This window comes from Tamandua tetradactyla, chromosome 4, assembly GCF_023851605.1.
Source record: "Tamandua tetradactyla isolate mTamTet1 chromosome 4, mTamTet1.pri, whole genome shotgun sequence".
Classification (NCBI taxonomy): domain Eukaryota; kingdom Metazoa; phylum Chordata; class Mammalia; order Pilosa; family Myrmecophagidae; genus Tamandua; species Tamandua tetradactyla.
In genome coordinates this window covers 31,947,258-31,963,962 of record NC_135330.1, presented here as the reverse complement: position 1 = coordinate 31,963,962, position 16,705 = coordinate 31,947,258, and the positions used below count along the sequence as shown (strand labels likewise).

Genomic DNA, 16,705 nt, shown 5'->3' with positions numbered 1-16,705 from the left:
TACCATTAAAAGATAACCACTGTTAACATTTCGATATGTTTACATTTAGCAGTTTTCTATACATATAAGATAAAATTACATACATAATTGTTTACTTTTGTTTTTTAGTTAACATTATTTAGTGAATTATCCCATTAAATATGTTTCAAAAACAACATTTTAAAAATGATTATATAACAATACATTATATGACTGTAGCATATTTTATTTAACCAGTCCAGCATTGTTTGAATATTTAGGCTCCTTACAAATTTGTCACCATTATTATTTATGCCATTTGAACAACTTGCTGCATAAGTTTTGGCTGATCTTTTATTATTTCTTTAGGACAGATTCTTAGAAATGGGATTACTGGCTTAAAGGGTATATGCTTTTAAAGAGTTCTTCATGTGTATATATATATATATTAGTTTCCAGAAAGGTTGTTTACAAATGATTACCCCTATCAGCTGTATCTAAGGTATATCTACCAATATTGAAGAATTTGATTCAACAGATGAAGAGTGATACCATGTTTAATTCTGAAGTTGAACTCATGCTTACAAAAACCCTAAAGTAAATTAAAAATAATTATTTGTGAATATATTCACATAATTCAAAAGTAAAAACTTCAAAGAAACTTAATGGGGAAAGGCTACCCTCCATCTTCCTGCCACCCAATTCCTTATTTTGTTCTTTTTTGTTCTTCTAGGACAGTCTGTACCATTTCTGCATGTTCCTTTTTCATTTAACAAAATATTTTAGGAAACACTGTATCAAGGGTTGGCAAACTTTCCCTTTAAAGGGCCAGATATTAAATATTTTAGGCTTTGCAGACCATCTGGTTTCTGTTGTAGTGGAAAAGCAGCCACAGGCATACATAAACAAATGGGTGTGGCTGTGCCCCAAGAAAACTTTACTTAATTATATGAATTTATGAATTTCATATAATTTTCACTTGTCGCAAAGTATTCTTTTCATTATTTCCCAGTCATTTAAAAAATGGGTAGTGTACTGGCAGGCTGGATTTTGCCCTCAGGCCACACACAAAGAATGTCCTCATTATTTCTTAATGGATGCATAGTATTTTGTGGATAAATTGCAATGTATTTACTTAACCCCCTATAGATAAACATTTTGGTTGTTTCCAGTCTTTTGCTGTTACAAACAGTGCCACAATGAATAACCATTGTCATTTTGCTCAATGTGAGAGAATATATGTAAGATAAATTCCTACAGGTGAAAATGTTGGATTAAAGGGTATGTGGTTTGTAATTTTGATAGATATTGACAAATTATCTTTTTTTTTTTTGTATGCTGTTTGGTGGGTGTCACAGTTCATTCTTCTTCCACGTGACTGTCCCGTTACAAATTGCCTTTTTAAAGGTTGTTTGAATTTACTCTACCCAGAAATGTATGAGTGTACTTGTTTCCCCACACCCTCACCAACTCACTGTGTTTTTATACTTTTTGATATATGCCAATCTGAGAGGTGTAAGCATGCGATCTTAGTATACTTATTTGCATCTCTCTTGTTATGAATGAAGTTGAATATCTTTTAAATAGTGAACTCCTTTTTTATTATCTATTTTCTACATTTTTTTGTTGGGTCTTTGATCTTTACTTATTGATTTGTAGGATCTCTTTACATTTTAGGGCTTCCTGTTCAACATTACAAATTGTGATCGAATGTTATGTGATCTGTAAATACATTCCCCAGTTTTTTATTTGTCTTTTGACTTTGCATATGCAAATTTATTTTTATTTTTATGTAGTCACATTTGCCCATATTTTAGTTTCTGGTGTCTGAGATTTTTTCTGGTCATATTTGGAAAGGCTTTTCCTACTCCAAATTTAATTTAAAAATTACGTTAAATTGGGTGCACAGCTGGCTCAGTGGTAGAATGCTTCCTTTTCATGGGGAAGACCAAGATTCCGTTGCTGAACCATGCACTGCCATCCCCCACCCCCCCAAAAAAAAGAATCGAGTTAAAGTACTTTTGTGACTTTTCCATATAAACCTTTAATCTCTTGGATTTTTTTTGGGGGGGGGATGTATAATATTATCTTTAAATGAGTCCTAGACATAATACCCAGTTAGTGGGATCAATTTATAGCAATATAAGCAACATATATTAGAAACTTGCAGTTTCACCAGTGATCTATTTATTCAATAAACATTTATTAGGCATTTACTAATTCTCAGGCACTGAGCTGTGTGGGACACAAAGATAAACAAGTTGTGATCTCTGTCCCTAAGAAAGATGTCATGACATTAAAACAACAACAGCAAAAGCCAAATATTTATTCAATACTTCCTACCTACTAGGTACTTGCTTAGGACTTTACATGCATCATTTCTTTTACCCTTCATACAAACCCTGTGAGTTAGGTTTTATTCTTGTTTTATTTATATACTGATGAGTGATGTTAGTAAGTCATATGGCCTGGGTTTAACTCAGGCAACTGATTCTTGAGCCTATGCTTCTAACCACTTCACCTTTCATAACTCACCCCAAAGGTAAGCAAGGGCTGGGTGGAGTGCTATGAGAGTTTAGAAGTAGCAGGATAGCAAAATATCTTAACATCTTATTAATATGTGACTGGGGTCTGATTTCCTATAGTGTATGAGGTATGTAGTCTTCAATAGAAACTCTCAATTTCTTTACTTAGTCATACATTATTATATTGGAGAGCCAGATTGTTGTGTAAACTGTTGATTCCCAACCAAGTACTATTAACTCTCTTTAAAAAGTTATTTATTATGAAATAGTTTAAACATGTAAAAAAGAGTAACTCTTAATACCCTCCACCATTTTTTTTTAAAACTTGTACTGGATGTGGGGTTGAATTCTCTAATTGTTCTCTCTCTTTAAAGAAGAGTTCATGGGGAGATGTGGGGATGATTAGAGAAGTTTTTGTTTGAATGTAGAATTACTTCATTAGCAACTTCCTGTCCAAAAATCACAATATTGTCTCAAAATCTCACATATAAATTCAATACTCAGTAAATAATTCTGAAAATTGAATGAATACAGGAATGTTCTTTTTCATTACTTTGCGTTTGTAGCCCATCTCTCCCAAGTAAGGATGCCATTAATTTAGTGTTCAATGGCATTTGATAGCTTACGTAGAATTAATTGCAGTATTAGGTGAGGTAGATTGACTGCTATGTGTACTGGCTTATGTGTAATACAATTTATTTCTATTCATGTAAGAATACTGGGAGGGTGAACAGATAAGCAGGGCAGCCCTGTTGCATGTGCTTGTTCAGCAACTCAGGACGTTGGAGACTCTTCTGTTGTCAATATATAGTTTCTAAGGGTACCCAAGAGTCATCTTCATTCTAGACAGCCAGATGGGGAAAAGGACATAGAGGATTGTTTGCATGGCGGGGGTTTATGGGATAGATCTGGAATTGGCACACGTCATTTCCACTCCCAATCCAGTGGCTAGAACTCAGCCACATCTAGGTGTAAAAGGGGTGGGAAAACGAAGTTCAGCTCTTTGACAGGACAGAGAAAAAGGATTTTGGTGAGCAACTAGTAGTCTCTGCTACAGTTGTTTTAAAAAAAAGTTCCTTTAATATACCCGTATGAATACCATTTTGCTGTGTATATTTTGAGACCCAATACTTGGGTTGAGATATTTCCCTCATTTTTGGAGCCTTAGGCTCATAAAATTATTTCATGACATTTGCTAAGCGATCAGGCCAACTGGCAACTGGGTTGGATGGAAATCTAATGAACTTGCATAATGGATTTTGATAAGGTAAAAGTTGGAGACGGTAACACCCTAAAGATAACCAGTTCATGCCTGCTTTCCCTCACTCTGCGTCCTTTTTCCCTTTCACATGTGAGACGCTTAAAGTGTCTTCTTGGAAGTCTAGCCTCTACTGATTGGGGTGTAGCAGTACCTAAGCAAAGTATTTTTGTTGACTTCATTGTCATTGTTGTTATAGGAGTATGAGTAAACCAACATTGAATGTGATATTTTTGGTTTTCAGGAAGCCTTGGAATGGGCCATGAAGAACCACTTGTGGGGCCATGCTTTGTTCCTGTCCAGCAAGATGGACCCAAGGACGTATAGCTGGGTCATGAGTAGGTAAGTTGTGGCTTGTGCACAGGATCCCAATGGAGCAGAAAGGCCTCCCCATCAAAGGTGAGGGTAGGGGTGGGGAAAAATGCCCATACTCCAAGTACCATACTCCAAGCATCTTTTCCAATTTCTCTTTTCTGAGCTGAACCTAGCATTTTTTTTCCTGTAGATTCTTATAATTAGACACAGACATTCTTTCTACCTACTAAGCTGAAGGAAACATTTTTGGTAACATTTTTCAGCATCGGAGTTTCCAAAACTGAAATAGGTTCTGTATTGCTATAGTCTTCTTTCTTTTGGAGGGGCTATTCTGGCCACTTCCATCAGTGAGGGACTGGATGGTCCCTTAAATTTAATTGACAGAGTTAGGGCTGAAAGTTTTCTTTTTGAAGTATTTCAATGATCCAGTAACTTAAAAAAAAAAATTAGAGCAGTTGTAGATTTACAGAAAAATCGTGCCCAAAGTACAGTTTCCCATATACCCTCTTTTCTGACACACAGTTTTCCCTATTATTAATACTTTGTGTTATTGTGGCACCTTTGCTATAATTCATGAAACAATATTATTATAATTATGTATTAACTTCAGTTTAGCCCCATTAGTGTTCACTTTTCATATTGTACAGTTTTATGGGTTTGATTATGTGTGTTTGTGATAACTTATATACAACCTATACTTCCCCCTTTTTATCCATTTTCAAATATGTGATTCAGTGGTATTACATGCTCAAAATTGTGCCTCTATCCCCATCATCTATTGCCAAAACCTTTCCATCACCCCACATACAAACTCCATGCCAATTAAACATTAACTTCTCATCCCCCTGTCCAACTCAGCCTCTGATAAGCTGTAGTATAGTATCTGGCTTTATAAATATGCATATTCTCCATATTTCATATAAGTGAGATCATACAGTATTTGTCCCTTTGTGTCTGGTTTATTTCATAAAACATGATGTCTTCAGGGTTCATCCATGTTGTAATATCTGTGAGAAGTTTATTTTTTTTTAATGGCTGAATGATATTCCGTTGTATGTATGTACCACATTTTATTTATCCATTTATTGGTTGATAGACACTTGGGTTGCTTCCATCTTTTGGCAGTTGTGAATAATGCCATTATCAGCATTGGTGCACAAATAACTGTTCAAGTCCTTTGCTTTCTCTCTTTCTGGGTATACCTAGGAGTGAAATTGCCGGGTTATATGGTAATTCTGTACTTAGTTTTCTGAGGAATCACCGAAACTGTTTCCATATAAGGCTGAGATCTTCTATGCAAGTAATTATGTACCCCTTAGTCTTAAAATATAGATATGGGTACTGAGAAATAGCTAGGAATATGAGATAGCAGAACAGTGAGCTGTGGTACAAAAAAGGGGTTTATTTACAGGACTGGGAATTAGCTCCAGAAGTCTTCATGTAAGGCAGTGGGAAAACTTGACACCAGTCAGAAATTATGCCAGCACACTAAGATCTGGGTGCTAGGATGAGGCAAGAGGAGGTGGGGATTGAGGTGAGGCTATGTCAGCAGTCAGAAGTTTAGAATGAGGAGAGTGAAATGGTAAAGAGAGTCAGGATCCACTAGAGGTGGTGGGTGCTGGAGAAGGTTTTCCTCAGCCCCCAGCTAGTGTCTGAGGTTCAGTCTTGTGGGATGGCTCTAAGGGACAGATGTGAATAAGATGGTGAGAAGGATGTTACCTCAGTATGTTTATCCTCTAGTGTTGGTGAAAGCTGTGGAATTTCACCTAACCTTATATTTGAATCAGCCATGAAACCTGTCAGGTTAAAAGTTGGATAAAAAGTCAGACACTTTGAAGTTCAGTCTTCAGCTTCAGTGGCCTTGGTTGAGTCTCTTTATTACTCTAACCCTGTTCTTCCCAGGGACTGGTAACACCACTGTACATCCCATATGTTCAGAAGCGGGAGTGGTCAGAAGCACAAAAGTTCTAGTATGAGAAGAGCTTGGTGCTCCCGAGGCAAGGATACCATTAAATAAAAGATGGTATTCTGAGGGATCATCTTCCTTTGGGTTTTGGAAATGAACATCCCACAGCCCCACATTGTAGCATACATCTCTGCTACAGATTTTTGCCTTGGGCCATTGATTTTTGATGGGGCTCAGTGAATTGTGAAAAATATCTCTTACCGAGTATGCTTAAATCTCAAATCAGCTGTAGAGCTTATTATATCCTTGTTAAGCGTATCCCACGGTTTGTCATCAGCAGGGTAATTTCTGGTCCCTATTCCGCACCTCTTTGATTACTGAAAATGTCTGTTTAGTGCTTGTGAGTAAAAGCATTACAGACCTAGGACTGTGATGAGCCAGGAAAATGACACTGATCGTTGAGGGCTTGGCAAGGGGGAAAGCTGCTGTGAGTAGGAGTTGAAGGCGGCTGGGAAGGAGGGGTCCACACAAAAGGATTTCCAGGTTAACTGCTGGGGCTCTCCAAGTCTTCAAGATGTTGAATTTCCTTCGTGATAGAAGATGGCCTACAGAAATCATTCGTCAAGAGTTAGGGTGTCAGCAAATTCAGAGGCAGAAAGTAGATTAGAGGTTACTAGGGACTGGGAGAGGGAGGATGGGGAGTTATTACTTAATAGGTTCAGACTTTCCGTTTTGAGTGATGAAAAAGTTTTGGTAGTGAAAGGTGTTGATGGTAGTACAGCATTGTAAATGTAATTAATGATACTGAACTATGCACTTAAAAATAAAGTAGCAAATGTTATATGTATGTTACCACAGTTAAAAAAAAAGTTGTTAGTGCCAGGGTGCAGAAAATATCCAATATTTACCACTGATGAGATCTACTTGGGGGAATGGAGAACCTGCCGTCCTCCCTCAAAAGGCACAATAGAAAGCAAAGAGAAGCTCATGTCCCAAAGAAGCTGCTCAGATCAAATGGAAATGTAAAAGGTCTTTGCCTTACCTTTCTGGGAAGGGCTAATGGGGCTCTTTTGACTGGGTTCCCACTAAAGGCCACCTTTCTCTGCAGCTTCACCAGCACGCTGGCGCTCAACGACCCATTGCAGACCCTCTTCCAGCTCATGTCGGGGAGGATTCCACAGGCAGCCACGGTACCCTTTGTGAGGGGTCTCCTTTAACACCCTCGTGTCCTCAGGGCTTGGGGGTGGGGCTGCTCAGGAATGCTGGGATGGCTTGAAGGTTGAAATCTGTGTTTATTAGTCATCTACTATTCTAGTTTTCTAGCTGCTGGAATGTGATATACCAGAAACGGAATGGCTTTTAAAGAGGGGAATTTAATAAGTTGTAAGTTTACAGTTCTAAGGCCATGAAAATGTCCAAATTAAAGTAAATCTATAATATTGTCCAAATTAAGGCACCAAGAGGTTACCTTCACTCAAGAAAGACAGATGAAGTTTAGGGTTTCTCGCTCAACTTGAAAGGCACATGGTAAACGTGGTGACATCTGCCGGCTTTCTCTCCAGGCTTCTTGCTTCATGAAGCTTCCCTAGGGACGTTTTCCTTCTTCATTTCCAAAGATCTCCAGCTACATGGGCTCTTGTTGTTCTTGTGGCTCTGTCGTGGCTCTGCTGCTTTCTCCAAAATGTTTTCTCTTTTAAAGGATTCCAGTAAACTAATCAAGACCCATCTGGAATGGGTGGAGTCACAACTCCATCTAATCAAAAGTTACCACCCACAATTGGGTGGGTCACATCTCTATGGGAACAACCAAAAAGCTCCCAGCAAGCAATATTGAATGAGGATTAAAGGACATGGCTTTTCTGGGGTCCACCACAGATTCAAACCAGCACACCTACCATATCCCTGGCCCCCTGCTGAGCACTTTGATATGTATTATATTTAACTCCAGAAGGTAGGAATTATTATCCCTATTTTGCAGATGTGGAAACTGAGGTGCCAACTGTGAAATAACTCAGAACCTCATGGATAGGGAGTGGTGGAGTCAGACTCAGCGCAGGTCTGTCTGACTTAAAGACCTTGCCCTTTCCCCACACTGCAGGTGTCTCTCTCTGTGCTACAGCTGCCTGCTTTGTTTCAAACAGCAAGAGAGCTGTGATTGTTCTCTAGACTTCCCACTACAAGGCTGCCCTTCTTTTCCTTGGAAGAAAGCATTCCAGCCACAGTGCTCTTTCACAGTTGCATATTTAAATTTTATATGGCCTGCTAGATTGTATTCTAGAGTTGAATACGGCTGAGAAGTCTGAGGCCAACTTGATATTTTTCCTAATGTAAGAAATTTGGTCTTTTTGTCCAAAAAGATTCCTTCCTTATTTTTGAAATCTAATAACTTTAGTAGGATATATCTTGGTGTTGACTATCTTGGTCAGCTTTTTCTTGGGATGGAGCATGCCTTTTTTATTTTTTAATTTCATTAACTTGACTTTCAATTCTGTAGTATAACATATATATACAAAGCAAAGAAATAAAAAAGCAATAGTTTTCAAAGCACTCTTCAACAAGTGGTTACAGGACAGATCCCAGAGTTTGCCATGGGCTGTCATATGATCCTCTCATATTTTTTCTTCTAGCTGCTCCGGAATGTAGGATGCAACAGGGCTTAAATATTTTTTTTATCATCACAATCAACTTTTTCCCCTTCTTTTCTTGTGAAAAATAACATATATACAGAAAAGCTGTAAATTTCAAAGCACAGCACCACGATTAGTTGCAGAACATATTTCTGGGTTACAATTTCACAATTTTAGGTTTTTACTTCTAGCTGCTCTAAAATACTGGAGACTAAAAGATATCAATTTAATGATTCAGCATTCGTATTCATTTGTTAAATCCTATCTTCTATGTATAATTCCACCATCACCTTTGGTCTTTCCATACCTCTCTTTAGGGTTATTTGGGCTGTAGAATTTTAAATTTTTGATTTTGGAAGGACCTGTCACTAATATGGGGTAGGGAGATGAAACTATCTGATGTTCTGAAGAGGGTGGGCTAGGTTTCAGGACTTATCTGGACTAGGGACCCATCTGGAGGTTGTAGGTTTCTGAAAAGTTATTCTAGTGCATGGAACCCTTGTGGAATCATATATTGCCCTAGGTGTTCTTTAGGATTGGCTGGAATGGTCCTGGTTGGGGGTTGGCCCATTATAATAGGTAACAAGGTCTACCTGAAGCTTGCATAAGAGCAACCTCCAGAGTAGCCTCTTAACTCTATTTGAACTCTCTCTCTGCCACTGATAGCTTATTAATTATACTTCTTTTCCCTCTTTTGGTCAGGATGGAATTGTTGATCCCACAGTGCCAGGTCTGGATTCATTCTTGGGAGTCTTCTCCCACGTTGTGAGGGAGACTTTCACCCCTGCATGTCATGTCCCACATAGCGGGGAGGGCAATGATTTCACTTGCAGAGTTGGGCTTAGAGAGACTGAGACCACATCTGAACAACAAAAGAGGTCCTCCAGAAGTAACTCTTAGGCATACATTTGGTAACCTAAGCTTCTCCATTACCTACATAACCTTCGCAACAGTAAGCCTCCTGATCGAGGGCATGACCTATTGATTTGGGTGTCCCTAAAGTTTGACACAGTATCAGGGGATTCCCTGAAGTAAGGTTTAATAGTTCCATAAATTTCTACCATCCCTCAAGGGGACTTTGCCAATACTTTTGATTATCTGGTTAATATACTCTAGGATGTTTCCAGGCAATACAATAATCTATACAGGATTAAAGGACCTCTTTCTTATTCTGTGCTCCCTGGGTTTCAGTTCTTCAAACGAGCTGTACAAATAGGTTGAATTAGATTATGCACTATAAAAAATTTCAGTTTCAGACCAAATTAATTTTTCTTCCGTTGGTCTCAAAGAGTATGTGTGGTTCTAAAATATAGACACTATCTTCCTTTCCCCTGTGTTCTGAATTACTTTAATTCCAACCTGTTCAGCTTCGTTCTTATCTCCAAATATCAGGTTATATATATAAAACAGCCTCTCAAAATCCAGAAATAATAATTTTCACTCTGGACTTAATGTGCCTGTTCTAAAAGCTTAAAATCTAGGCCCCTGTTTTCCTATAAGCATTTTCTAAAGGTGACCATACCACTGTTGTTTTTTTGTTTCTGGCTTATTTTGTCTCGCCAAATGTCCCACATGTTCATTCACATCGTTGCATGCCTCACGACTTTATTCCTTTTTTGTAGCAGCACAACCTTCGTTCATAAGTATACACCATCGTTCGCCAATCTACTTCTCCATCAGTGCATCCTTCAGCCACCTGCGTTCATCGGGCATCATATAGAGGGCCCAAAGTCCACAGTCCATCAACATGCCCAATTTTAGATAATTTCATTGTTCCCAAGAGAAAGAAAACCAATAAACACACCTTTGCCAAATAGGAACTCGAAACCTCCTCTTAACTCTTGTCCCTCACCCCATTATTTACCTCTGCTGTTGCTGTGGTAGTGCTGATGGTTTCCTTTTGAACAAGCATGCCTTTCTAATATGTGCATTCATATTCTTATGGTTCAGGAAAATTTTCGTGAATTATATCCTTAAATATTTGTTTCATTATTTGGGTTTTCTTTTCAGAAGCTCCATATATATTCATTATATATATAAAAAAGTATATATTTTGACTTATATTATGTATTCAACTCTTTCCATTTTTGTCTTTATTTCTTTGACTTTTCTCTTTCTTCTTTCCTGACCTCTGCGGGTCATGTTTATCTACTCTTCTACCATCTGTTTCTTGAACTCTAATAATTCAGCTTTATGTTCTTCCTTCCATGGACACAGTTGTTTCATTACTTTATGTCATTTAAATTCACAGTGAAATGTTTGGTGACCATTTATTATTTTTTCTGTGGTAACATTTTTCTGGTGAACATTCTCTTTACCTTCCATTTAGTTTCATGTTGCATTCTTCCTTTTATCATGTAAGTATTCTTGAACAGATTCTGTGCTTATGCCTTTATTTACTGTAACTTAAAAGCAGTCAACTCTTTCCTGGACCTGTTCCTTCTGGGAGGTTTGTGTTGTGGAGGGGTCAGTCCCATAGCCCAGACCATCTTACTTTCCTCATGCCCTGGCATTTTCGTTGTAAGTAGACGGCTAGCCTTTCCTGTGTCCCACCCAGAAGAGAGAACCGTGGGCCCCTGTCCGTCTGGTATCCTCTTCTTGCTTCCTCCTGAATCCGTCTCTGTTCGATCTCTTATTACTTTTGGCAACCCTCTTCTCTGTGTTATAAGGCTTGGGTTTTAGCTGACACCTGTTTTAATGAAAATGGACTTCATATTTTTGCTTTTTTATTCTTCTTACTTCTTGTGGATAATTCCAAGAAAAGAAAAGAGAAATGATGACTTTTATCCCCTTTCATCAAATCAAGTGGCTGTACTGGGACACAGAGTACCCCTCACAATTCAACTGAATGGCCTGCTGAAATTACATCATGTTGTGAAGGACTAAATGGCATGAAATGATTTAATCAATGTGTGGTCCGTTGGGTCTCACTGCAAAGGTGGGGTTAGCTAAATTTTCTGTACTTTCAGGTGAGAAAACTGAGGAGCTGGAGGTGATGTGCCAATGCATTACTTGATCTTAGTGTTTGGGGGTTTCTCAGCATCCCAGTAAAGAGGCCAGGCTTCAGTTCATATCATCTGTCTTGTAGTGGAAAAAGCATGACAACTGGAAACAGACATGGGTTAATCACAGGTTTAATCTAGACTCTGATCCTTACTGCTTCCTTGCTGTTCCAATTATCACACTTGGTTTCCCTTTGGTAAATTACATGTAGGTATAAATATACACACTTGGCTTTCTTAATCTTACAGAGCCTTGTTTTTTCATCTTTGTGGGGATTTTGGTGCCTAATCCAGGGAGTTATTGTGACAATGAAAAGAGAAGGAATATGCAAAAATATAACCACCATGTCTGCAACATTGGAATCACTTAATAAGTGTTAGCGCTCTGTCTCCCCATAGATCTGTTTTACAGTGATTTTTCAAATCTCTGGAGGAGGCAAGAGAAGAATGACTTCCCAGATTTTTTTCACTTTAGGAGAGGCTTTTCTTCTCTTTTGCTGGTTCTTTTAGCTCCAGCAAGAAGGGGCCTGACTTACATGAAAAAACGGTGATAATAATAGTATTTAACACATGTGATTGTTGGTAGGAGAAATGCTTAGCACAGGGTGTAGTGTATGGTCAGAGCACAATAAATGAGAACTGCTATTATTGTAATTTATCGTCATCCTCATCCTTATTGACACTGCATTGCTCAGATGAACAAGGAGTAAGTACAAAATGGAGTTGAATAAAGCAGCGCTTGGTCCCTGGGATAATTGGAAAGATCAAATAATGGCGAACAGTTCTGACCTCTAAGTCTCAGCTGTTACCATCAGTACCCTGCATTACTCATTCTATGTAATGAATTGGAACTTAGGCTGGTCTGCAAATCACCTCTTTCCTCTGCTGGGTTTCCCACTGTGTGTGTGCATGTAAGTGTGTATGTTTTCACCTACGTGTAATTTACCACATGCAAACCAAGTATGAAGCACTAATGCTTTGTCCTTTATGTAATTATCTCAGTTTATTCTAAAAATAGCCCTATTAGAAATTCTGATGTCCATTTCAGATACAAGGAAACAAAACTACAAAGTTATTAAGAAACTTGCTCAAGGTCATGCAACTAGTAAAGAGGCAGGAGTCAAGAATCAAATCCAGGTGTGGCTATTGAGCCTGTATTGTTTCTGCGACATTATATTTTTTATTTGATGATATTTCTCATTCTCATTCCTGAATGAAAAGGGTGACTCCAGAGCTTGATTGTAGGCTAACCATCCTTTATATGCAGGACTCCATTCCGTTTACACCACTCTGTTTGCTCTCTGCTGCCTCTGATGGACTTCCACTATCTCTGTATTGCCCCCAAATTTTAAAACTTTTTCCTTAGCTCTTTTGGGTGATGGTGTTGAGAAGAGAATTGAAAATTAGTAAATGACCAATAGTGTCATTTTATTTATCTATCATCTTATATCCCTGCTATCATCTATCTATCTTTCTGCCTTTCTATCATCTACCTATTATCATTTTTTGTATCTCTGTCCCTGTCTGTCTGTCTGTCTTCCTCGGCATTTTGCTTTTTTAGAGAGAGCTCTAAATAAAAAAAATGGCAGCATTGCAGGCAGTGTAATGGGCATCCTCTGAATTTCTGCAAACCAGAAAAGAAACAACCACCTTCTTAACCTACGTTCTGGCTAGCCCTGCGTCATCCAGTAAATCTTCATTTTTCTGCTGCTTCTCAGTGTTGTGGGGAGAAGCAGTGGGGAGACTGGAGGCCTCATTTGGCTGTGATTCTGTCGAACCAGGCTGGGGACCCGGAGCTGTGTCAGCGTGCGATTGTCACCATGGGTGACACCCTCGGTAAGCACAACCAGCATTGGCCCCTCTGCTCCCTCCAGGGTGTTTTCAGATCGGCTTTGAACATCCTGTCCTTAGATCCTGTGTCAGGCCAGAGTCTGTGCCTCAGGCTTTCCTTTGACCAATGGAGCCTCAGTGTTTTGGGGAAAGAAACTCCAGGGAAAGGAGTGTCCTTGCCCCTCTCCTCAGCATTTCTGCTGCAGGCCATTTTAGGCCAGGCCCCTGGACTCTGGTATTCTGCTATAGGAGGCTCCTTTCAGCAGTTATTCTCTAGCCCTCGGTGAGATTGCTCTGCAGATGGTGTTAACACGTGGGGCACCTCACGTACTGTGGCCACTAGTCCTGCAGTGACCCATGGCAGTCAGAGAGGAAATCCTGTTTTTACCTGAACTACCTTGGTAATCATGTGGTCTTTCCTCTCTGTCATGTCTCTGTGAACTTGGCCTTATAAACTTTAAGAGCCTTTTGAATGTTCCAGAACAATAGTTCTCAAATTTGTCCAAGGGACAGAACATTTAAGAATCATGGTGCTTTTTGTGGCATTTTGTGAAATTTTGCTTTTAAATGTGATAGAGCTGCGTGCAGGGTTTTTGCCCAGTTGGCAGGTTAATCACCATGCTGGTAGGCAGGGAACTGACATTTGCTGAGCCCTCCTTGGGTGTCAGGCGGGAGGCTTGGAACTCTACGTATTTGCATGGATTCATTTTCAAGGTAATGGAAAATGCATGGGAGAAAATCTTCAAATTGGAAAACTTTTGGTAATGTGTTTTTTCTGAGCATTGGGAAAAGTCTTATCATTTGATTTTAGCAGAGGAAGCATTCGTGCCCCTAGAACCCTAATTTAAGGACAGCCATTTCAAATGGCCCACTTCTTTGCTCAGGTGTAGGCAACGCTACACCACTTCTCACTCTCAGGAAGGACTGAAATGGGCAGAGAATTCCTCATGATGAAATAGCCCCTCATTCTGGCTGCGGAGAATTGAAATGTAAAGTCTGAGGCCTAAAAATGCAGGTGGGAAAGAGAGTGGGGCTGTGGGGCTGGTAGCTTGTGCTCTGAGAAGACCATTCACTTGTTCTCACGCTCTGCCCTCTGCCCTCGAGTCCCCTCCCCGCCCCAGACATGGGCCCCACATGGCTGAGTGCCGTGATGGAGTCTGGTTCTCCTCCTCCTCCTGCAGCCGGGAAGGGGCTCGTGGAGGCAGCTCACTTCTGCTACCTCGTGGCTCATGTGCCCTTCGGCCACTACACGGTGAAGACAGACCACCTGGTCTTGCTGGGCAGTAGCCACAGGTATGTGATCTGCTGGAGGAAAAGTGGGACTGGTGTTTTCTAGGGACTGTTTTAGTTCTTTGTGGCTTTTATGGCCTCTTTTTCTGTTTTCCTGCATGAACTTCAGCTACCGCTGGTCCCCTCCTCTGGGACTGTTTAATGCCCAGGTCTGGGAAAGGTGTCCATGGGGGCTGCATTGCGCCACCTGGGGGCCCTGGGCCTGCTTTGGGAAGCCTAGAGCCGGTGCCTTCTGGGTTGTAGTGTTTCACTCTGGCCACTAGGTGGTGGTCTGGCTCCATGGCCGGAAATGTCTCCAAGAAATTGGCCAGCGCCTCGAGGCTTGGCTGTTGGGCGCGCGGAACTGGAACGTGAAAGAAGTTTATGTTTAGCCTCTCTTTGGCATACCAGCGCTCCCAAAATGACGTGGTGCTCAGCTGCTCAGAGGCCCACCGGTCACTTATTTTCCGTTGGCCACAGCTTTCGGCTTTCCACACAAAAGGACTTAATAAGCCCTTAGAGCATGAATAAATGGACAAACAGGCCAGTTTGCTCCCAAGCAGTACTCCATATTCTGGATCTTTCTCCCCCACTTCCCTGTAATAGTGTTTTTCTAAGTTCTTACTTTATGCCAATCTTTTGATTTGCGCTGTTTCTTTTAATCATGACAAATTTATCCTATGAAGAAGGAACATTTTATAGAGGAGGCAAACTGAGGCATGAGCAGTTAAATAACTTGCCTAAGATAATTGCAGCGAGGGTGGACTAGGTTTGGGTTTAGAATCCAATGAGTCAGGCTGCAAAGTCCTTCCTTTTTGTTTTTTTAACTCTTGCACCAAACTACCTACCGCTGGAGAAACATACCCCCATCATAGCCTTCTCTCAAGGCGCTGGTCTCAGAGCACAGAGTTAGCTTATCAGAGGAACCCAGCTGTGCCACTGTGACAAGAAGTATAGTATGGGTTAATATGTCTCCCCTCCTATGTTTATATTTTAAGAGAAAATATCTGGAGATAAAGTCCTAACCCCCAGGAATAACCCAGGTGGTTTCTTAAGGGAAAAGCCCCTTACAGCAAGCTCTTGAGGGGAGAGATTTTGGGGACTCTTGTCTCTTGTCCCCACAGGTTATAGCCACCCATTCTGCTTCCCTGTTGGTTGAATGAACACCCAACACAAGGACCATTGTTTGATTTCTGGCTCAGCAGTCCTCCCGGTTCTCTGCCATGCCTCCTCTTTTCGGTGCTCCTGGAGGGTCATGTCATTTCTCCTTCTCATGCTCTTTTGCTGAGGCTAGGGGTGGTTTTACGTAGGTGTGGTCCTAGGCTTTGGGCACTAAGGTTAGCTCTCAGGGGGTTTAAGAGGAGGATCCAGGGCTGCACTGAGCTGGGCTGCGGGTCCAGTTTGCTTTAGGTTACCCTCCTCCAAGAGGGATGATACCCTCTTGTAGTCGCTGCCTCCCAGTGTCTTCGTGCAGTGCTGTGCTGTGTTTCCTTCCTCCATCTCAGGAAGGCGGGGAGAGAGGATGCGAAGCCTTCCCACTGGAGGCACAGAGTCTCTTTCTTCTCTTGGAGCAGCCCCAGCAGGGATCAGCTCAGGACAGAAACTCTACCGTGGATTGATGCAGCTAGTGTTCAGCTCTCTTCTAGAATGATTTCCCCACAGATCTTATTCTCTCTTGTTATTCTCTTGGTTTTAGTCAGGAGTTTTTGAAATTTGCAACAACTGAAGCTATCCACAGGACGGAAATCTTCGAATACTGTCAGATGCTGGGCTCCCCCAAATCCTTCATCTCTTCTTTCCAGGTAACTGAACCCAGTGAGGCCACCACCCTCGCTGGTGAGCCGGGGCAACAGGATTTTTTTTTTTAACTTTTTTTATTAATTAAAAAAAATTAACAAACAAAACATTAAGGTATCATTCCATTCTACATATACAATCAGTAATTCTTAATATCATCACATAGTTGCATATTCATCATTTCTTAGAATATTTGCATCGATTTAGAAAAAGAAATA

The 16,705-nt window shown here is 40.4% G+C and overlaps 1 protein-coding gene across 12 annotated transcripts in view; it reads left to right on the top strand.

The window, feature by feature from the left end:
- SEC16B (SEC16 homolog B, endoplasmic reticulum export factor) overlaps positions 1–16,705 on the top strand; it is a 99,291-nt gene that overhangs the window by 65,525 nt on the left and 17,061 nt on the right. For all 12 annotated transcript variants that reach the window (XR_013174123.1, XR_013174122.1, XR_013174117.1 and 9 more), the window contains 5 exons: positions 3,986–4,083; positions 7,071–7,152; positions 13,310–13,427; positions 14,603–14,714; positions 16,387–16,492. Coding sequence is in view for 4 of the 12 variants with exons in the window: in XM_077157094.1 (XP_077013209.1) it covers positions 3,986–4,083; positions 7,071–7,152; positions 13,310–13,427; positions 14,603–14,714; positions 16,387–16,492 (516 nt within the window). In the remaining 8 variants the exon portion in view is untranslated. The remainder of the gene's footprint in view (positions 1–3,985; positions 4,084–7,070; positions 7,153–13,309; positions 13,428–14,602; positions 14,715–16,386; positions 16,493–16,705) is intronic.